Source organism: Lemur catta, chromosome 5, assembly GCF_020740605.2.
Source record: "Lemur catta isolate mLemCat1 chromosome 5, mLemCat1.pri, whole genome shotgun sequence".
NCBI lineage: Eukaryota > Metazoa > Chordata > Mammalia > Primates > Lemuridae > Lemur > Lemur catta.
Genome location: NC_059132.1, coordinates 59,537,790 through 59,560,443, shown reverse-complemented (window position 1 = coordinate 59,560,443; position 22,654 = coordinate 59,537,790). Strand labels below are relative to the sequence as shown.

The following is a 22,654-nucleotide window of genomic DNA, read 5'->3' as shown; positions in this document are numbered from 1 at the left end:
CTGTTTATATGTCTAGGCTTCAGTGCCAAAATTAGAGCTACAGGAAAAAAATCAATATATTAAATACATAAAAGCCCAACTAGTCTGCCTGAAGTGACGATATTGTGGAGGGTAGAGGAGGAAGTGTGGGCCCCCCATGAACCTTGGGCTTACCCTCCCTTAGTATATGGAGGCCAAAGAAAGAATGTGAGAGGAAGTATGAAAGCCAGCAGACCCCAGGAACAAAGGATAAAAGAGGGATGGGAGAGTGAAGAATATAATTAATCAGTGATTGGTCCAGAAGTGGTCCCATAACCCAGAAGCAGCCAGTTCACTACTTGGCAAGTAATTGATGAGATGACTGGGTACGCACAGGTGTCTTAAAAGGGAATATGAAGGACAAAATATGAAAAACAGAAGCAAGATTTGGTATTTGGGAGAAGTCAATTCACATTAGCAAGGCTAGGAGATGGCCTGAGAAATTAATTATCTGCATCATCTTAATGCTAAGTTGGCAATTGCTTAACGTGCTCTCTAGAGTAGCTGTGGATCTTAAAAGCTATTTCTCCAAGAACTCCCATGAAATTTCCAGTTCCCTTATAGTCTTCTGTTTCTTTGCAATAAATCCCCGTGATTTCAGGTTCCTTGAGTGATTCTCTCTTCCTTGCAATCATAGAGCCTAGCAAAAAATAAGGCCAATAACACAGAAATGGGAATCAGCCTGGTGACTTCTAATGGAAGAAGAAAAAGACCCAGGAGAGTTGATCTCTGTTCTCATGTTCATTTCAGTAGTGCTAAAATCCCCACCCTTGGCACCATGTTGGTGTCAAGGCTATTTCGGTAATCACTCTCTTTTTTACTTATGTATGTTATCAGAGACTTGGGGTAGAAAAATCATGTCAGTATGATTTGCAGATGTCTCTACTTACATGCTAAAATAATCTATTCACCTTCTCTGGGGGGTAAAATGATTGTTTCAATGTTTGGTTTAATTTTTCACCTTCGTTCATTTAGACATATCACTAATTTTCTCCCCAGCAACCACTTTACACCTAACCAGTTCCAGGGTAGGAAAATTGTCAAAAGCCTATGTCTATAACACAAGACTCAGCAATTTTCCACTTCTAGTAGCTACTCAAGAAAAACTCCCACACATTTGGAAAGACATGTATAAAAATACATCAACAATAAAAACTGGAAATCTTCTTAGCCAGTGTTTCCTTAATTTACTTGATACTCTTTGGAAAATGCAGAGTACTTTTCACTTTCAGCAACATCTTTTTTCCACCCAATTTTTTTTTTCCCCTCCAGTCTTTGGATTCATTGGGTGCTCATCCAAAAAATTAAATTAAAACTGTTAGCAAATCTCCAAATGTATTTAGCACCACTTCTTTCAAACACAGGCTTCTGGACCTACTTCTGCCTGGGAGAGGAACAAAGTGCAGTGTGTTTTGAGAGCCCCATGACTTCCCAGGAACTTCAAATAAATTATTCAAAGTCTGGGGGGATTGGCAAACAGGGGAGATGAAAGGCACACAGAAGGGGTGTGGGAATTGGAAGGGAGAAAGCAGAGACAGGAATGAAGAGCTGGAGTTTCAGAAAGACATTATTTTCACAGGTTTTAGGTGTTGGATCTGGAGAACTGAGGGCAGGAACGGGTACGAAGGAAAGTGACAATTAACCACACATACAGCAGGAGCTAACTGATCTTTAAATAGGGCCTGGCCACTTAGCTCTTATCAAAGCAGTTCCATGCACCATATGTATTAGCCAACCATCATGCCACACTGCCCAGCATTCCCTGGCCAGAGAGCCTACTAAGCATAATAGTTTTCATTTGCCTCCTGCCTTTCAATTGCATGTTGTGTCAGGAAATAGCACATTCATTATGTGTTTAAAAATTAGTCTAAAGAATTATGTATTGGGGAAAATATCTAAAGAAGCAAGTGGGCTAAGTAAATGATGTTGCATTTTTTTCTTATGTCCTAGTCTTTAAAAAAAAAAAAGAAACCTCATATGGAATATCATTTGAATGTCTTCTGTGTGATGCAAAGGAATTTTGTGTATTGGTGCACAAATGAGTTACAACATTGCCCTTAAAAAATCTTCAGGGTAAAGGAAGGCCCTACATGGAGCTTCCTGCCATGACTTGACTTAGGGCTGGCTTGTTTGGCAGTACTCCATAAACCAATTGCCCTGAATTGAAACTGTCAGAAGAAAATAAAATGGACTAAATTTATTATCACCTGTATCCACGGACATACACACAGAGGTGCATTGTTAACTAAGGCCCAAACCAAAATGCAGCAGCCTGGTCAAACGGCCCCCTGGGAAATGCTGTTTGGTGATGTTAGGTTTCTTTTTCTTTTTTTTTCTTCTTTTTAACATAGAGAAGGAAAAACAACACATGCAGGAAACCATAAAACCCTTCAAGTTAACTGTAGCCAACGGTCAATCTCATTAGGATATAATGGGTAAACTATAGCCCTCTCTATAAAGGCTGAGTGCTCCTCTGAATAATTTCCAATGTTCTCACTTGCTGAAAGCTCTTTTTGGCAACAAAGCAGAAGTCCCACTCACTTTATTTATGCCATTTCTATTCTCCTCTGCATTGGTTATTTCTTTCAAAAACCAGTCCCTGTGTTCATTTTTCAGCACACATTTGTTTAACTGGAATATATATACATATTAACCCAGCTAATTACTTAAACTTACACTTTCACTGAGGATGGCAGGGATGGCTTGGGAAAATGGATAGTGAGGCTGAGGGCTGAGGGCAGTCGAGCGACTGCCAAACCTCATCAAAGGACCAAGGCCTTGGGTAAGTCTGTTTCTCCATTGCTGAAATGGAGAAGAGATCTGTTTAGGGAAATCAGTTCTGGGCTGTTTCTAGGGCTCAGGACATAGGGCTCCAGTGCCCTTTTTGGCACTTCTGACCTTCTGACCTTAGACTACTCACTGAACCATTCTCAACTCAATTTCTCTCTGTAAAAAAAGAAATAGAGGGGGCAGAAATAACCCTTTGCCCGCATACTTGCTGGGAAAATATGCTAAAATATTGTGGGGGCAGTGATTCCCAAACTTCAGTGAGCCTCAGAAATACATGGGGGGCTCATTCGTGCCCCACTCCTACAGTCTGACTGTGGCCGGGAATCCATATAGTCTCTACCCTCAGCAAGAATACCCAGGTAATTCTGATGCTGGTAGTTCATGTACCAGACTGCGAAACAATGATTCAGGGAATTTATTTTTAAGAACCTAGTGTCTTCTGTATTGCTGGCACTGTGCAAGGCTTGTACATGCATTACCTTTTTATAGCAGCCCATGAGGTAAGCATTTAGCATTTAATGAGCCCATACTGTAGGCCAGGCATTACATGTACTCTACAGGTGCAGTTTCACTGGATTCTCACAACAGCTTTACACATCTTTACATATTGGATAAAATTCTATTTAACCATGTAAAACACTGAGGCTTAAAGGGGCTAAGAAATTTGACCAAGATCCTCCAGCTAGTTGGTCTTGGAAGTAGCATTCTAAGGCAGGTTTTCACTAGTTCCAGGGTTCCTACTCACTGCAGGCAGCATAAAATGCAAATGCATTTTGGAAGCTCTTAAGGTCCCATGGAAACAATGTAAATGTTAAGTCAACAAATAAGAATTTAGCATTTATTATGTGCAAAGAACCTGGGAAGGCAAATTGGGGGATACAAGAAGTATTCAAAGCCTACTTCCTGTCCTCCAAGAATTCTAGTCTAATGGGAGAGAGTGGTTTGGTTATATCGCAGTTTTGGAAAACTGGAAAAGAGGGCTAAAATCATTTTGTGCAGGGCCTTGAATAGCAGCATGTGAATTCTGTACTTTATCCTGCGCAAAGGGGAATACTGGAAGATATTTGGAAGAGTCTGACACACCACCCAAGGCCCTGGAGATGCTTCCTCCCACCCTTCTACTTTACCTTTCAAATGATAGCCAGAATAAAAATCCTAGAAATGTGTATGGAGATAATTTTCCAGGATGAATGAGATGGGGAGAGGTAAACCCTAGTGAATATGGGTTAGAGAGGTATTTCACAGGCCTAAAAGGAAAAGGTGTGAAAAGCACAAAATAAAACAAAAATCACCAGAAAGAAAAATAAAGCATACCAACCTTCCACCCTAAAAATCCAAATAGGTAAGATGGGTTTGTATTCCTAGAATTATAAGGTTTTTTGCACATTTGTGTCTTTCCAAATACTTCCTTGGGATCCCTAAATTGCTTTAAATTTATGATTAAGCCTCTCACCCATGGCATTCCCTAAGCTATGTCTTCTAATTCTTGTGTGCCCTACAAACACAGGAAATTCTTGGTAAATGGTGATGTCTACTTCCAGAATCCTTTAGTGCCTTCAGTGCCCCACCCCAAGGCAGTGTAAGCACAAATCCAAAAAGCCTTTTCAGGCACTGGGCCCACCATGTCAGCGTGCCTGCTCTTTATTTGTCCTTGGCACTTAAAGGGATTCAACCAGAATTGACAAAACTTGCTTAACATTTCTGATGTAGCCAAGGGCCAGAAGCAGTGTCTTTAAAAGAAAATTGTTTGATATTCTTAAAAGAAAATCTGAAACTTAATCTTTTTTATTGATCCAAGTTATCTGAAAGAAAAAAGTCATACTAAATTGTTTGGTTTCTCAATTTTATACGCCTTGAACCACCTAACACATGAGTATCCCTAAGAATGAAAACTGATTAGAGGAAAGACAGAGTACAAAAATGTTTCTTACATTTACTCTACCACCTGCTAGGAAGGACACACACATTTCAGCTTTAATTTTTAAAAGCAATGTTATCAAAATTCTTAAAATAAATATTTAAAGTATCTGCTCTTATATGGAAAGTCAAGGGAAAGTAAACATAATTCTAGCAGGAGAACCCTACAAAATAAAAATATACTTTAAAAGGCATGCATCATTTTTGAAAAACATGCATGAAATAAACTTCATTTTTGTCAAGGTTTTGATAGCTTGGATCTGAAAAAAAGCTAAACAATGATATCATCACTATAATGAACAAAAATTAAATTTAAGCACTTTGCTATAGAAGAGTGCTTCCTCCCTTTGCAAAGGTCTTTGAAGACACTTAAGATGTCATGTTGTTTTAAGGTCTCCTTAAAAAATCGGATATTACAATTGCAGAACACAAATTGCAATTAAAACTAAATATATTAGCAGCATACATGAAAAATATTTTGAAACTAATAGCTATCTTTAAGAGATGAATTATATTTCAACACATGTTATTTTGGAGCAGGGGGGCGGGGGGGGGGTGAAATTATTGCTTTTCCTTGAACAACAAAAAAAAATTGCTTTAGACTGTAGTCTTCAAAAATCTTTTCTTCCAGCTGCAGGATGAAGGCTATTCCCTTACCTACAAGCAATTCAGATGATTAAGGGATTATTTCCAAACACTCTGCTAATTAACCCCTTCTCTCCAGCACTCAACTAGAAGACCTGTAAAATATACATTTTTAATTAACAGACATTTGGAAGTGAAGATGGCTTTTGTTAGTCAATATCAATTGTTCACTGAAAATAAACAGGATATAGTGCTACTTAGTAAGTTGTATGTTCCAAACCAAAGAGTAATGGACCTAAGAAAATCCAAGGTACTTTTTCTCCTTGCATACAGGTCTCAATAATACTGCTGTGCCTGATGCTTAAAAAAGGTATGAATCTCCACTAGCTGAAGTAAGTGCTGTGCAGCTTGGGTGGGGGAGGGGCTTTCCTCTGAGCCTTCATGGAGCCAGTGTTGGGCACGGCACAAAATGGAGACTTAAGCACCATGTTAACCTTTCTGCTTTGGAGAAAAAAATGTATACACTTTTGCATTTCCTAAGTGGTAAAAGCTTTCTCCTCCACAATCTACTAGTAATTTAAAAGGCTTATTTGTTCAACCTCTGGAAAACAATTCCAGCCACTGCTGGAGGTAAGCATGGGCAAGTCAAGGAGAAAGCAGCTTTAGGAGCATCAAGTTAAAAAAAAAAAAAAAAAAGATCTGCAAGCCTGCAAGCCAGTTTCTTCTGTGAAGAATTCTGTCCATGCTGCCCCTCCCCCCCTTAAAATTTCAAGACAAAGGGCATTTATTTAAATGGGGTAAACTCAGAAAATTCCTAGAAAGGCTACATAGATTTGACACATATTCAGCTGATGCCATCACTTCAGGGTCTGGGCCTGCCAAATCTGGCCAAGAGGAATTCTAGTATTTCTCAGTAAGATGGCATCTGACAGGCTCCCCTCTGAAAACTTACTTGTTTCAAAGCTAAGGCAGATTGTGTAGTCTCTGCACACTGTAAGGCCCTCCCAATCTTAGGCATTGGGCATAATAATGACAAAAGTCAAGATTTAGGGTTCAGTTCCAGCTGATTTTATTTCCTTCTCAAAAAAAGTTATTTACAGAAGGTATATATCAACAATCTGACAGGCAGTGAACTTGACATGATTAGCTGGCATGATTTTTTTTCTTTTTTTCCCCCAAATATTGTTTTTGTGGCCTTGAATTTTAAGACAAATATTCTACACGGCATATTGCACAGGATGGATGGCAAAAAAAAGTTTAAAAACAAAAACCCTTAACGGAACTGCCTTAAAAAGGCAGACGTCCTAGTGCCTGTCATGTTATATTAAACATACATACACACAATCTTTTTGCTTATTATAATACAGACTTAAATGTACAAAGATGTTTTCCACTTTTTTCAATCTTTAAACACAACAGCTATAAACCTGAACACATATGCTATCATCATGCCATAAGACTAAAACAATTATATTTAGCGACAAGTAGAAAGGATTAAATAGTCAAATACAAGAATGAAAAACGCAGTACATAGTGTCGCGAACTCAAATCGGCATTTAGATAGATCCAGTGGTTTAAACGGCACGTTTTTGCTTATAAAAAAAGTGCAAAAAAGATGTGGTTTACAAGTTAAAGCTACAGGATCCCTTTTTGCCGTAAATGCCCCAGTTTTAAAGCCTCTGGACAGAACAGTATTTCGTTTAAAAATCTGTTTTTCTTAAAAGCATACAGTGTTTGGCTATTTCTCCTCCCCCTTTTACAAGACTGGAGTCGGAGGGTGGACACTGGTGGCAGGTTAAGGGATACTGTCACTTTAAGAAGCCTGCAGATTGAAGTGTAAACATGGAGAAATTAGGGGCTGATTTTTCAAAACTGTGTGAGATATTAACCAGCCGCCCTATTATAAAATCAGGAAATCCAAACAGCGATTTACACCGATTAACACCCCCTTTATATATTTTTTACAAAAATACACTGAGAAAATAATCAAACGTTTTCATCTCTCTTGTCTTTTTTTGTTTTTTAAAAGTGTCAAAAGTCTACATTTAAATATAAAAAATTAAAAGTTAAAACTCTAGCCCTTCAGTGAAGGAGACGTAAAATGGCGTGGGTAACAACTACTACCAAAAAAAAAAAAAAAGAAAGAAAGAAAAGAAAGAAAGAAGAAAAAAGGAAGGAAGGAAGAAATAAAGAAAGTAAAAAGAAAGAAAAGAAAGCAAAAGGAAAGAAAAAAGGGACAAAATAAGAAAAAAATAATGTTTGGCCAGTATAAATACGTCCACATATAAAATGGCATCTGATTACATTTACAAGGAAAAAAAAATACGAGGATGGAGCATCGGTGAGGGAAAAAAACACGTCTTCTCATTTACACCTAGAAGGAATAAACACATACACACTGAGAAAAAATTTGGTCCTGAATTGTTTTTCTTAAAGTCCAGCACAGATTTGAGTTGCGTTTGAATCCTTTAAAGAGTTAAGAATGAAAAAAAGCTGGTGATAATTTTGTTGTAGGAATCAAACATAGCGCCATCTATCTGCTTTTTATATTATCCTACACTATTTAAAAAACTGCTCAACAGTCTTATACAGAAATCTTTAAAAGATAGACAGGATAACATGCTATATTAACCCCACCAGTGAAATAATCCAACACCATCACGATTCCGATTAAGAGAAGAAAAAAACCTTTTTTTTCCCCCCCATACCACTCGCCCTCCACTGCCCCTGTACCACGTCAAACAGTCTCCTCTCCTCCACGCCTCCGGGTCTGGCAAGTCTCACCTCACCGATTTCATAGAGAAAGAAGGCGGAGGCCCAGGGGCCGCCGCCGCCCGCTCCCGAACGTGCAAATCCGTTTCGGTTTGATCGTGAGCCCCTTCCAGTCCGCGTCCTTCTCTGCCCCCGCCCTCGCCCTGGCTGCTGCGGCTTCCAGCTAGGCTCTCGGGTCACGTCCTAGCGCCGGTCCCTCTGGCTGGCCTCCTCCCCTCAACATCTCCTCCTCCAGCTGCAGGGGCAAGGAAAAAAAAAAAAAAAGAAACAAAGAAAAAAAAAAAAAACGAACATAAAACAAGAAAAACCCCAAACGAGAATTCGCCAGCGTGGAGTCTCTCAGTCCTCGGCGCTCCCCCAAAACATCTGCCATCCGCCAAATTCATCACCCCGGAGCCTTCTGTCTTCATCAGGCATTTCCAAAAAAAGAAAAAAGAAAAGAAAGAAAAGAAAAACAAGGGAGGGGGCGCGCTGGATTCCACCTCCCCTCACGCCACCTTCTCTTGACCAAAAACCAAAAACACCAGGGTGGCGATGCGACAGGGGAGAGATTCCTTCAGTCTCTAGCAAACTAACTCGGCTTCTTGCTGGGGGTGCAGACAAGTCCGGAAGCTCGTTGGAAGGGGAAGGGGGGGTCTCTTCAAGCAAAGGGGAGGAAACTCGAAGTAGCTTTTTTGCCATCAACAACAACATCAATAACAACAATAAAAGGTCGCCCCTGTCTACCCTCCGCCTCCTCCGCGTCCCTCCGGCTGGACCGAGTGGGTCCCCGGCCCGGGGAGGTGGGGGGATGGGAGCGCGGGTCCCAAACGCTGCCGCGCTCCTCTCCGACGACGAGGACGCGGCCCAAGCCAGCCCTGCTCACTTTTTTTTTCTTTTCTTTTTTTTTTCTTTTTCCCTTTTCTCTTTCAACTCTTCATCTGTCTTCTTCTTCCTCTTCTTCTTCTTCTTCTTCTTTTTTTTTTTCTTCTCTCTTGCCCCCCACCCCGGCCCTTCTGCTCCCTGCCCACGCGCCTTTCAGTAGGTGAAGACCAGGTTGGAGATGCTGGACTCGAGCCAGTCTCCCGAGATCATCTCGCTCACCTCGGGCGTGCAGTAGTCCGGGAACTCGAAGTGCGAGCCGGAGCCGGGCTCGAAGTTAAAATCCAGGTCCCGGTCCAGCGCCGACGACGAGCTGAAACTGCCCAGGGACATGCTCTCAAAGTTTGAGCTGGGGTTCAGGTCGAGCAGGTCGTCTTCGAACTCGTCGTCGGAGGACGAGGAGCCCGAGGAGGAGGAGGAGGAAGAGGAGGAGGAGGAGTGGGACGAGGCCGAGGAGGACGCGTGCGAGGGCGCGCTGGACGGGGCGGGCGAGGCGGCGCGCAGGCTGGCGTAGCCGCGGTGGTCAGCGGGCGAGCGGCCGGCGGCGGGCGACGAGGCGGCGCTGCTGCGGCCGCTCAGGCTCGGCCCGTCGGGCGAGCAGCCCGCGCCCCCCTCCTCGTACAGGCCCAGGGGGTCGCTGGGGTCGGCGCCCGCGCCCACGCCGCCGACGGGCGACGACGCGCCCAGGCCGCCGAACAGGTAGACGCGCTTCACCTTCTTCTCGGCCAGGTGCTTGCCCGGCGCGGCGAGGCCGGCGGAGGCCGAGGCCGCCGCGGAGGCCGAGGCCGAGGCGCTGGGAGTCCGCGCCTTGTACAGCGAGTGGTGGTCGGCGGCCGCAGCGGCGCCCAGGGGCAGCAGGGCGGCGGCCCCCGCCTGCTCGGAGGCGAAGGAGGAGGCGGCGGCGGCGGCCGCTGCTTTCCCGCTGCCGCCGCCGCCGCCGCCGCCCGCCAGGATGAGCTTGGCGTGCGGTTTGCTGACCCCGCCGCCCGCGCCGCCCGCCACTTTGGAGCCGCAGCTCTTTTTCTGAGCCGGTTTGGAGTTGGCGCCGCCGCCGCTCGCGCCGCCGCCTCCTCCCCCCGCGTTGCTGCTCCCGCCACCGCCGCCGCCCCCGTGGCCGCCCCCGCCGCTGCCACCGACCTTGTCTCCCTTCTCCCCCGGCTTGGAGGAGGCGGCGGCCGAGGAACTGGAGTTGGCGTTGCCGGACTTCACCTTCTTCCTGGGCCGGTACTTGTAGTCGGGGTAGTCAGCCATGTGCTTGAGGCGCAGCCGCTCCGCCTCCCGAATGAAAGGGATCTTGTCGCTGTCTTTGAGCAGCTTCCAGCGTTTGCCCAGTCGCTTGGAGATCTCGGCGTTGTGCATGTCGGGCGACTGCTCCATGATCTTGCGCCGCTCGATCTGCGACCACACCATGAAGGCATTCATGGGCCGCTTGATGTGCCCGCTCGGCGTCTTGCACCAGCTCGGGTCGTCGGCCTTGCCGCCCGTGGAGGCGGTGGACCCGGGCGTGGGGGAGGAGGCGATGCCCAGCTCGAGGCCGGCGCCCGAGTCCGAGCTCTCGCCGGCCAGCAGCGCTTCCGTGTTCTCGGCGTTGTTGGTTTGCTGCACCATGGCCCCGGCTCGGCGGGCGCCCACGCGCGCTCACACCCTCGCGGCGGCCGCGGCGCGATCGCCGGGCCCTCCCGGCTCCCCGGGCCAAACACACGCCTAGCGAGCGGACACGCGCGGCGGCCGAACTGGCCCCTCAACTCCTGGCAGGGGCGGAGGTGGGCGAAGAGAGAAAAGTCCCCAAAAGATGCGGGGAAGGAGTATTCTGCCTCTCGCAGACGAGTTATAGTTCCCAGGCTGGAGAGTCTTTCTCTCCCTCTCTCTCGCTCTCTCACCGCGCTGCAGTTTGCTCTGGTTCTCGGCTCTGAGTCTGGAGACCGGGCTAAATTGGAGAGGAGTTTCTTGAATGCTGGTTGCTGAAGCTTCCAATGCAAGTTTTCTCGCGGCCTCCCAGGCAAGTCTTTTTTCCCCCCTGAAGCAGTTGTTTCCAATTCACGAGCGCTCTCGGTAGCTCAGGAAAGCGACATAGTCTCTATCACTTAGTCCCCTTCCTACAATGCAAAGCAAAAAAGACTCTGGCTCCAGGACTCTCTGTGGGCGGAATCGGCACTAAGGAGTTTGTGCAATTATTTTGTTGCAAGGTAGGAAGCCAAAAAGCCTGCATGCAACAGACTGGCATGAATAAATGTATGTTTCCTCCTCCCTTCTGCAAGAAGGGAGCTGGTAATGGCAGAGTTCCTCCAATGCAGACTCTTAAAAGAGCGTGCAAGAAATAGAGACCCGGGAGCGAAACAGGCCTCTTCCCCTCACACTCAGTTTCTCTTGCTGCAGCTTAGAGCAGACCCCAATTCCGCCTCGCGCCTCTTTATCCTTTCACAGTCTTGGCCGCAGCCAATCAGCCGCTGTAACCAACGCTTCCTCATGCCAAGCCCCTCCCCCGGGCTTCCCATTGGCTTGGAACCCGATGCAATAATAATCTCCGCGTGCAATGAGAAGCTCCAAATCTGACCTCATTCTAATTTACAGAGCAAACTTTTTAAAAGGGCTAGAAGTACAGCTGAGATTTCTGGTGCCTTTTCCCTTTTGCTGTGTGTGTGTGTGTGTGTGTGTGTGTGTGTGTGTGTGTGTGTGTGTGTGTGTGGTGTGAAGAGGATGTTAATGCATGAAATTATTAAGGGGAGAGACGGAAATGTATTCTAACCATTATGTTAGATAACAAGAGGCTTGGGGGGGGGGTAGGGTGAAATACTGTAAATGGAAGCTTTCTGCTTAAAAGCCAAGTGATTATTTTTATTAGTTCTTTTCAGCATTGGAATAAAGAATCAGCCTCTATTGCAAAATGTGTTCCTCGGTTTCTTCTTAAAATCAAAGATGTAAAGGGGGAGGGAAAGCCACAACAATAAATCAATGGATATTGAAAACCATTAAGAAAGTGGTACCTAGACACCTGTCATCACAACTATTTTAACAACTCTAGGTACAGCACAGATGTTGTTGTATTGTGTAAATCCCTTCAGAACAGTTTGTGTTGTTTGTGTAAGGCAGAGAAGAGGACTTTTTGCAATAATTGCTTACTCTCTTAACCAAACAGGGGTTAACTATGGTTATTTAGTGATTTAAACTACCCTGTGAATCCTGGATAGCCCAAATGAAGGAGCTTTCCTTTGAAACACATTAAGTAGTACTACACAATTACCTTAACAGACAGATTTCCATAGAGTTTTATTCAGGATAATAATGGCAAATAAAGGACAGAAATCAATTTTACTTTCTAAATATTTGTTTTCCATGTTTTCAAAATTAAAGATTGTTTCACTCACTATTCCTCTCCTCCTCCTAAAGCCCTCTTCCTCCTTTCCTTCTTGTATTATTTCCTCCTATATATTTGTTACTTGAATCAAATGGCACTAAAAGACCAAGACAAAGAGAAACTGTAGAAGGAGGTGATAACTGGTAGCAGAAGAAAATGGAGCCTCTGGATTCATATTAGACCTGGCTGCTAATCCTTCCTAGTGGATTTGTGACTGGGGATATGGCCAAGTCTCAGTTTTCCTCATCTGTGACATGGGCACACAAGGAGCTACTTTTATACAGGATTGTTGTGATGATTGAAGTAGTTTGTAACTATTAGTATAAGGCACCTGATGTATAATATTGTAAGCCCTGAATGAATGCTAATTACCTTCCTTTGTAATTCAAATGCCAGAGACACTCCTAGTAAAAGCTTCATGTTGTTCAAGAGACTAAACTTGAGGAGGCCACTGATTTGAAAAGTAATCACAGATCGTAGATGTGAACCATACAGGGACAATAGTGGCAACCCTGTCATTCTAAAGATTTTAAAAGAAGGTAACTTCATGAACACTACTCTGAAGAATGTGGCAAAGAAAGGGTACCAAGGTGTTCAGAATACATATTAATTTGGCTGCAAAATTTTTCAAGGTCTGAAAATTAGAATTTTGGTAGAAACTGGCTTTCCTTAACACTATAATAGTAAACAAATTTTCTTCAAGCCAACCATAGGCAGTTAGGTCCAGCCAATCCAACATAATTAAGTCAGCTTTCAATTCAGATCAAGCTAGTTGCTGGATAGTGGATTTCTATTTATCTTGTCAAACTTTTAAAGTATGTAGGCTGGCAAGAGGCCCAGATTGTCAGATTTAGAATTTTACTGGAAAGAACACCCTATGGAGACATCTGACTGGATCTCTAAGGATTAACCACAAGCAAGAATGTTTTTGTGAGTAAAAGGAAATAATTTTTGACCATTAGCTATTCAAGTTATATACTTCTTTTTAGGAGGGGAAACTAATCCTAAAAAAAACCCCTGAAAAACACAAACACACAGGCACCCTTTTTACGTAACAATGTTGGTGTGTTATACATTTCATTTTCTCTGATATGCATAAAACACACCCCTAAATATTATCAATCTGACATAAAAATTATTCTAATAAGTCTGTTACCTGTAAAATCAATGTTTTCACTAGGATAAAAAAAGAGAATAAATATATTTGTTTGGGGATTTATATCAACTAATGATTTGAGGGTGTAGCTTGTTTGATAATTCAGTCAAGATGAGTAGCAATATTATTCATTATATTTGTAGTCATTTATGCTTCCACCATTGAAAAGGATGGGTGAAATGTGGAAGTTAATCAAAGCAGTCATAATAATTATGTTTCCACTGAAAGTACACATATTTTTTAAAGGGTGTACTAAAAAGTAGCCACTAGCCTCCTTCTTTTGTTAGATGTACTTTCTGTATTTCAACAAATCCAACAAATTTTAAGACACACCATTATATTATATGCCACCAAAGAAGAAAAACTTCCAATGAAACTGTGATATCCCAATTGTAAGATGTCTCCCTATTTCAGGGGTGTTGAAATGTAAAGCAAAAGTTCCTCTTAGAATTGACAAAATATGGTATTAATAACTTATACTGACTTTATAAGATGATTATGGTAATATACATATATATGCTTAGGTTCTTGAAGTAGGTCTGTTCTTCTATGTTAGTACTTTTCTTAGAATGTAAGAAAACATGACAAATGGACTTTTATTAAAGTCATCTTTCTCACCAACTAAGTTTGTGCACACTGGGATGTATTTGGCCTCTGAATACCAAATAATGAGAAAAGATTTCTGTGTTCTGATTACCTAACTTCATATGCTTTGTAACCAACTCTTCATTACTGACATTTTTTTCCCAAATACCAGATATTTGGTGGCCCCTACTAAATCAGTACTCAGTGTTCCCTCTACTGGCTTTGCAGTACATGAAGTAATTCTTAATGCTACTCTTTTAGCTGTATTAACAGAAATTCAAGGTATTTTTACAAAAAAAAAATACTGCTTTAGAATAATGAACTAATTTGTCCTTATTAGCAATGATGTCAGATATTACACATTTTGAATTAAGGTAAATATTTTATTTTATTCCATTAAAAACAGAATTCCATTTAAGATGTAAGTGTAATATCTGCTGATGCATTTATCTTCCATTCTCACACACCTGCACAACATAAAATCTCACATCCATAAAATGGTATGGGGTATAGATGGAAATAAGATTCTATCCCACTGCTTAATATGTTCCTATAGCATGGGAGGGGGGCTGAATGGAAATTAATTTAACAAATCTCTTCAATTTGCAATGATTTGCAAGATTTTGCCTTGCCTTGGTTATAGATGTAGGAGCTTGTCTGACCTGACAAGTATCAATTCAAATAAAATAAAAGGGGGGGGGGAGGGAGGAACCCTTTCATTGATACTTTAGTTGATAGGGAAGAAGCCCTGGGATATCTGATGTCATTGGCCTTTGTCAACTGCAAGGCCCCAGGCTTTTTGGTTCCACGCTTTGTGGAAAAGAATCTTCCATCCGAGCCTGATTTACTTCTCAATCAAGTAGACAAACATAACTTGCACTTCATCCTTTTGGGCTGATGCAATTGTACTGGAATTGGACTTGGGGTGGGGGTATTGAGAAATAATATATGGAAGTAATTCTTATTTGCAAAATATCAAAACAGGATTCTGGGGTAAATGACATCTATGATTTATTTTTACTCTTAGAATAAGCTAAGAAGTAAACCTGCATTTCTAATAATTTTTACCATTTTTCCCTCATAACCAGTAACCAGCACTTAGTAGGCTCTTCATACCAGTGCCAACACATTATTCCTTTCCTCTCTGTTTTCCCATGACAACAAACAGAAAATGAATGTTTGCATGGCCCACGTAGATTGGAAACATCAATACCGGCTTCTGCTCCATTTCTCAACGCGGAGGCATGGCACCCCCGGAGAGCCTGGCTTTGCTCTGCAGCCGGCCGGCTCCCAATGTGGGGAGAAGCAGCCGCCAGGTGGCAGCGGTGAGCCTCCCTCGTCCGCAAGGAGACGTGGGAAAACGTGGGGACGGTCCGATTTCTTTCTTCTCCCCCTTCCTCCTCTCCCGAACCTCTATCACCCCCCACCACCACTTTACCTGCTTTAGGTAGCAGCTTAAACGATCAGCGGGTAACGGGGTGTGTCGGTGAATTCTGATTTTTTTTTTTCTCACAAATCTAAGTTTAGGGCCACCAACGGCCGCCTCCTGTTCACTTGTCAGAAGTTCCCAGTGACCGGGGCAGCCAAGACTACCCTCCGGTTTGGATCTAGCAGCCGAACTAGGGAGGTGATCCACTCCCGTGTCCGTCTCTTCCTGCTGAAGCGGGAACAGCTTCGGATGCAGTTTCTGCGCCAGCTGCTCTCCGGCGTCGCAGAGCGGCTGCAGAAGCGGCGCGCTTTACCTAAGGACAAGCAAAGGCCACCCCTCCTCCTCCTGAGAAAAACACAAAAACAAAACCCGCCAAAAACAAGTGGTGTCCCCGGGCCAGACCCGCCGAGGACCGCGGTGCTCAGCCTGGTCCCGCCGCGGCGGCCGAGCCTCGCCTTCCGAGTGGCAGTTGCAGGGAGGACACAAATTGGAATCGACTCAGCCTGTGCTTTTTGGAGGAAAGTCTTTCCTACTGTACACATGTTTCAGGCGATCCTGTCAGCAGCATTTTAACACCCGTCTTCCGTTTAGGTTTTACGACCGGGGAAGGAGCTGAAGACACACACACACACACGGACACACAAGCGCAGCTCAAGTGAAGTCGCCCCCGCGCCCTGCTTTGAAGTTGCCACGGGCCGCCGCAAGCCGGGAGGTCGTTTCCCGGCCCTCGGCTCCTCCAGCCCCCCCACCCCCACGCCCAGAGCCGCCTTGGCCCGCGGCGACGGTGCCCAGTTCCGTCGCTGACCGGAACTGCCAGCCACCCAGGCCCCTGCCCTCTCGGGTGTCCGGCACCGCTCGCTCCGGACGCCTAAATGCTGTCTATCGCCTCGCTAGGCCCGAACGGGGCGCGCAGTGCGCCCGGGACCCACGCCCCGGCGGACACCCGACCTCCGTCCGCCGGTGGGGCGCCCACCCCGCCCGGCCCCCGCTGGCTGAGGCCCCGCCGAGCGCGCAGCCGCCGCGTCTCCTCCAGGAGGCAGAGCAGGGTGTGTGCGCGCCGCGGGGGGCGGAAAAGACTAGAGCGAAACGAGGTCGACAATTGGTTGCACCCGAATCGTCAAGCGTCCCTTCCTCGGGGACCTCGGAGGGACAGGCGTGCATCGGGGCTCTCCCTCGCCCCTCGCTGGCCCGGGGAAAGGCTGGGGTGGGGGGGGTCGCCGAGTCCACGAGGGCCGCGGAGGCGCCGGAGGGTGCCAGGCGCCCTTGCCAGGGGGCGCGCCCGACGCTCCGGGCGATTCCACCCCCAGCACCTGTAGGAGGCGGTTTCAGGTCAGAGAAAGGAGCATATGGCAGGTACATAACTGGGAGAGGCTGCGCCCCGGGCGCAGTTACTTGGAAGCCAAGCTCTGCGGAAGGGCTCGGCTCGCTTTGTCCCCCCTGGATTCGCTGGTCTCACTGCCTACCCCGCCCCGGGCGCCCCGAAACCACCCCAGTGGCCCCGGCACGCGGTGTGGGTGGGACACGCCCCGCAGGCTCCCCACGCCCAGCCCAGCAGCCAAGTAGAAGCAATTACAAGTGGAGCCCCGTGGGGAAAGCTGATTTCGCTTATGGAAAAACGCTTGAACCTGAGCCACGCTAAGCCGACGTTAGCGAGCCGGCTGACCTGCACTGGGAGGTTGTGCGAGGGCGGGTTGAGGCGGGCGCGTCTGCCAGCCAGGGAAACCCGCCGGGGAGTGGGCAGAGGGAAGCGAAGCAAAATGTCAGATAAGAGAAAGAGGGGAGGGGAAGAAGAAAGGCTCTTGACTGCAGAGAGGGGAAGTGGGAAAGCACGGAGACTGCACTGGCTGCCAAGCGGCGCGGGTCGGAGAACAGAGGCGGGCGCGTGGCGGGCAGCGGGCGTGGGACGCGCGGGCTCCGCCAGGCAGCCGATCTCCTGTCCCCTCCCCTGCTCCCGCAGAAGCCCGACGTCACACGTGTTGCAAACTGCTGTAGGGGCGCTCGTAGGGATGGGGGTGGGGTGGGGCAGCGACCAAAGAACCCGGTGTCCCAGCGCGCGCCCGGAGTGCTGCACACCTGGCTCCGGGACTCGCCATCTGCTCCCAGCTACGCCTCTCGGGCCCTGGGTGTGGGCCTGGAGAAAGATAAGAGTGCTGCGGGGGTGAGGATGGCTTCGCGTCAACCGCCGCGGCGAGCTCAGTCCATCTATGTTTACGGTGCTCCTACTGTGTGCGGAGCACAGCCTCGGTCCCCTCCAGCTGCCGGGCTCAGGAACTGCACCGTCTGTTCTGTTATCCACCAAGCTAGAAAAGAATTCTGTGTATATTGTCGTAAAGTAAGTTCAAAATTCGAACAATAATGCATAAGCAAATAATTCTTAAGCCCAAGAGGGTGATTGAGATAGTTCGGAGGTCAGAAGTGTTGGGTCTGGCACAGTTACAGAGGTGTTTGTGATTTTTCACTGCTTCCTGAAGCGTGAATCTCCCCATCCTTCCTGTTCCACACTCGTGCAATATACAGATCAAAATTAAAAATAACAAATTAAAAAATAATTTAATGACACTTTATCTGGCTATCAGGCTTCACAAATAACTGAAGGCATATCCTTGCAACTCTCAAACTTAACTCCTACGTTAAAAAATATAAGACCCAAAACACTGTTTTATTGTAACATATATTTTGTAATGTAACCTACTATCCTAAAATAAAATTCTACTATGCACACAAATTTTTAAAAATCAACACAGTGTTCAAACTACAATAGAAAGGAGAAATACCAGGTATGTAATTCATAATAAAACAATATACACTTCAAATATGCATGGTAGGGCTACATTTCACTAGAACACCCAAAATGTTGTTCAAAAATTTTAAAATTCTCCCTAGGGAGTATTACTGCTGAGATGTGCACTATGGGTGCCAGGGAAGTACTAAATAACGGGGATGCTGTTGATAGTCTGAGTTCCTGAATTTGCAGGGGATGTGGTGGATTCTTGTAATAAATTAGCCTGCTGGTATTCCTGCCTTTATGTGGACCTTTTCCTCGCTGACTCTGGATTTGGTCCCTGACTTGCTTAGGGAAATGAGGCATTAGCAAGCATGAGACAAACAGCCTTGACAAATGCCTACACTTAGGTTTTGTCCATTGAAATCATGAGACCATCATGTTGCAAAGAAGCTAGTCTAACCTACTGGAGGATGAAAGACCCCACAGGGAAAACCAAGGTGCCCTGTCAATGCCAGCGTCCTCGGCATGTGACTGAGCCCGTTTTGGATGCTCCAGTTTCAGATGGATTGTCAGATGACTGCAGCCACATGAGTGATCCCAGATGAGTCCAGCAGAAGAACCACTGAGATTGACAACCCACAGAATTATGAGAACTAATAAGTTGTTTTAAATCACTATGCTTTGGGTGGTTTGAGGACAGAGTAATAGTATTAATTACAATACCATGTGATAGATGACAAAGTACAAGTCCACACAAGAGGGTAACCTTATCTTAATGACTCCAGATCTTCATTGTGAATTCAGTCAATATATTCTTCAATGCCCATAGTGGATATAGGGGTTAGCTACAATGGAATAACCCCAGATACCTTATCTGTCCTAGTTGCAAGTTGTGCTCCTTTGCCATTTTGCCAGATTTCCCTGAAATCTTTTCTCTGGGCAGGAGGCCTACTGCTCACCAGCATGGTGGTTGTTTTTCTCTGTCACTCCTTCTGATGTCTGTAGCGTTTCCTGACCAGCTCTTTTGGCTCCACTTTTTTTCTTGTTCTTGTTACTTCTTCTTGCTCTCGTTTTTTTCCACTTTCTGCTACTGCTTGAACATTTATTTACTTATGATCAGTAAGCATATTAAGCTTAATAATAACCATATTAAGCCCTTAATAGTTTTCTTCTTTAGCTCATCTTGGCTTTTCTGCTGTTGCTTCTGCTTGCAAATTTCTTTCAGTCCATCTTTGGGGGTGGGATGAGTATCAGTGCTCTGGATCCTGCAGAAGTGTGTTCATACAGGGTGTAACTGGAATGCCACAGGATAGGGTGTTAGGGTTCTCCAGAGACACAGAACCAATATGATACATATATTATCAAGTAGGGCAGCGGTCCCCAACCTTTTTGGCACAAGGCACTGGTTTCATGGATGGCAATTTTTCCATGGATGGGGCTGGGTGAAGGAGGGTTGGAGGGGGCAGGCAGAGCAGCTGGTTCCTAACAGGCCTTGGACCTGTACGGGGGACTGCAGAAGTAGTGGATTGGCCCACATGTTTATGGGAGCTGACAAATCCCCAAATCTACAGTCAGCAAGCTGGAGACTCCGGACAGCCCAAGTTTAGTTCCAATTCAGAGGCAGGAAAAAAACCAATGTCCCAGCTTGAAGGCAGTCAGGCAGGAGAAATCCTCTATTACTCAGGGGAGGGTCTGCCTTTTTGTTCAGTTCAGACCTTCAACTGATGAGGCCTTCCAAATAAGGGGGACAATCTGCTTTACTTGGTTTGTCAATTTAAATATTAAGCTCATCCAAAAACACCCTCACAGAAACTCCCAGAATGTTTGAACAAATATGTGGGCACCTTGTGGCCCACTCACATTGACACATAAAATTATCCAGCACGGATGATTACCACCAGTCCACCTTAGAAAAATGATTTTACTCAAGTAAAATCTATAGGTTGAATAAGTATCCATCCAGAAAAGGTATGTTTATGAAAAAAAAAAAGGGGGGAAGATCTTCAGCCATCCCTTCTGATATCTTCCCCCTCCAACCAATAAATAACAGCAAAGCTTCAATAATTAGCATTCATCCCTTTAGATTATAATGTATATATTTTTTGTAATTAAAATGCCTGTGATCCAAGAAGGTATTTTATTGATCTGCTATTAGACAATGATAGCTTACAGTACAGTTCTTTATAATAACTTTTTCAACAGGTTCAAGTAGGTTTTAACATGAACGAGAGAGGTCAGGGAGAGGGAAACAGAGAAGATCATTTTGAGAAGGAATGGTTGGAGTGTAGTGCTCTCGGCACAAGGGTATGGTATGACAGATGAGAAAAGGAAGAGAAAAGTTAAAATTCACTGCCCCCTTTAAACATATAACTTTACTTTCTTGAGACTGGAAAGTCCCTGATGTTAATATGCAAGATAGTATCACTAAAATTACTTTGAGTTTAAGGTATGCTATAGCTTGGCTCAGAATAGATATAGCTTTCCTTTTCATGTATATGCCTCAAGGGTAAAAGGAAAGAAAAAAAAAAAGACTCGGAAGGAAACTCTGAACCATGTAATTGAAGGATATTATTCACTAACCTTCTTTTAAAATTGATTTTATTATGATAACCATTACCTGTTATATCTAGTAGCTCAAACCACAGTTCCTAGATTATTAGAACTTGGATCTCTTTTAAAAAACAACAACAATCAGTGATAATACTACTTCTTTGTGTTAGTTTAGGTATTCCTTACTGTATTTTGCCTGGATAAAATGGACTATGCTGAGATATAGGCATGTCCTGAAAACTCAATGATTCAATGTATTAACATTATTTCTTACTGATGCACAGTCTACTATGGGCCCAGAAACTCTTCCAGAGTGACTCCCTTTCCCAGATGTGGCTTAGAGAACCAGGGTGAGTGGCTCCATTTCTACACACGTGACCTCCTTTGTTGCCATTAAAGAGAGAATGCAGAGAACACTCACTCTTAAATGCCTCTATCTGGAAGTGACACATCTCATTTGTGGTCATAGCTCATTGGACTTAAGTTGGCTCATGACCCTGCCTAAAGGTTTAGAAATATGACTTTCCTCTGTGTCCCAGGAAAGAAGAAAAATGGATGTAGGTGAATACTAGACATTATTCCACATTACATGTGGAATTGATATATCTCTAAATTTGCTATAAAATTTATAGCAAATTTTTAGTGAATTTATTTTAAGTAAACACTATTGTCTTTTTAGCTGCAATATGAAATTCAAAGGTATGCTCTTTCCGGAAATTTTTTTACCTAGACTCATATTTTAGAATATTGTTCTTTGTTTTATTAAATCACATTAAGATTCAAAACAAATTATTAGACATGAATACTTTTGCTTTTGTGTATCGTGGTAGTAACAGAAAGCTATCATAACCAGAAAAAAAGATAGATTATAAAAATTATGTTTTTAAAGATATTGGAAATATATTGAAGCATATGAGACTAGAAGAAATAAATTGAGGAGAGAGAGAGAAGCTTTATTACATGAACTGAGATTGCTGGCCACTTTCTTGCCTGGGAGCATTTGCTGATTCTGGGCACAGGCTTTCATAGACAGAACAAGCAACTATAGTAAAGGGAAAAAACAGAATTTTTTATGACCATGTGGGTCAGCATGGACAGATTGGAATCTACAGGATCATCAAATGAAGAGCCATTTTCCCCCATAGGACATTTGCTGAGTGCTAGGGCAGTGTAGTTGACTGGTAGGCTGAGCCACAAAGACAGAGAGAAATCAGCTGCAGGCCAAGTCATGCTAGAGGAAAGGACCTGCAAAACAAAACAAAACAAAACAAAACCTAATGTCTCCATTCCAAAACATTTGCCAGGTTTTGAACCTGGATTAGGAGGGAAGCCAAATAGCTAAGCCCCAAACATCTGAAGGACAGAACTTTTAGGGTGAAGGAGATAGAGACAGAAACCTACCAGTCTCTCAATCAAAACTACAGAAAAGCCATGCCCAGAAAGGGGTTGGGCTAGAATGGCAGAATAAAGTCTCCTGAAGTCTCCTGGTACTTAGGAGACAAAGTTCCACTGGAGAGTGGAATCTGCAATGAACACAAGAAGGTCTTGCCCTCAGGATAGTTAAAACCACGGATGGACTGAGTCTAACCAAATGTGTAAGCCAGCCCCAAACTAATACATTCCTAGTTGGGTTGAGATGATCAGCTCCTTACATTGTCTGTTTAACAGACAAAACTACAAACCCTCTCTAGTTGGAGAAAGAGCAACAACTTCAATTTCTACAGTACTTTTATATAAAAAGTTCATCATCATACAAAACAATATTATGTGATATGCAAAAATCCAGGGAAGATATAATCCATCAAGAAAAAAAGTAGACAATAGAAGCAGACCCATAGATCATCCAGATGTTAAAGTTCACAGACATGGACTTTCACTATTATAAATATTTTTAATAGAAGAAAATATGGA

General features: G+C 44.4%; 1 protein-coding gene across 1 annotated transcript; it reads right to left on the bottom strand.

Moving 5' to 3' along the window:
* Nucleotides 1-6,355: 6,355 nt before the first annotated feature.
* Nucleotides 6,356-11,821, bottom strand: SOX4 (SRY-box transcription factor 4). The gene is made up of 2 exons (XM_045551878.1): nt 8,095-11,821; nt 6,356-7,684 (listed from the first exon to the last, which is right to left on the bottom strand). Exon 1 carries the CDS (start codon nt 10,549-10,551, stop codon nt 9,100-9,102), a length of 1,452 nt encoding a protein of 483 aa, XP_045407834.1. The 5' UTR covers nt 10,552-11,821; the 3' UTR covers nt 6,356-7,684; nt 8,095-9,099.
* Between the last annotated feature and the right edge of the window lie 10,833 nt (nt 11,822-22,654).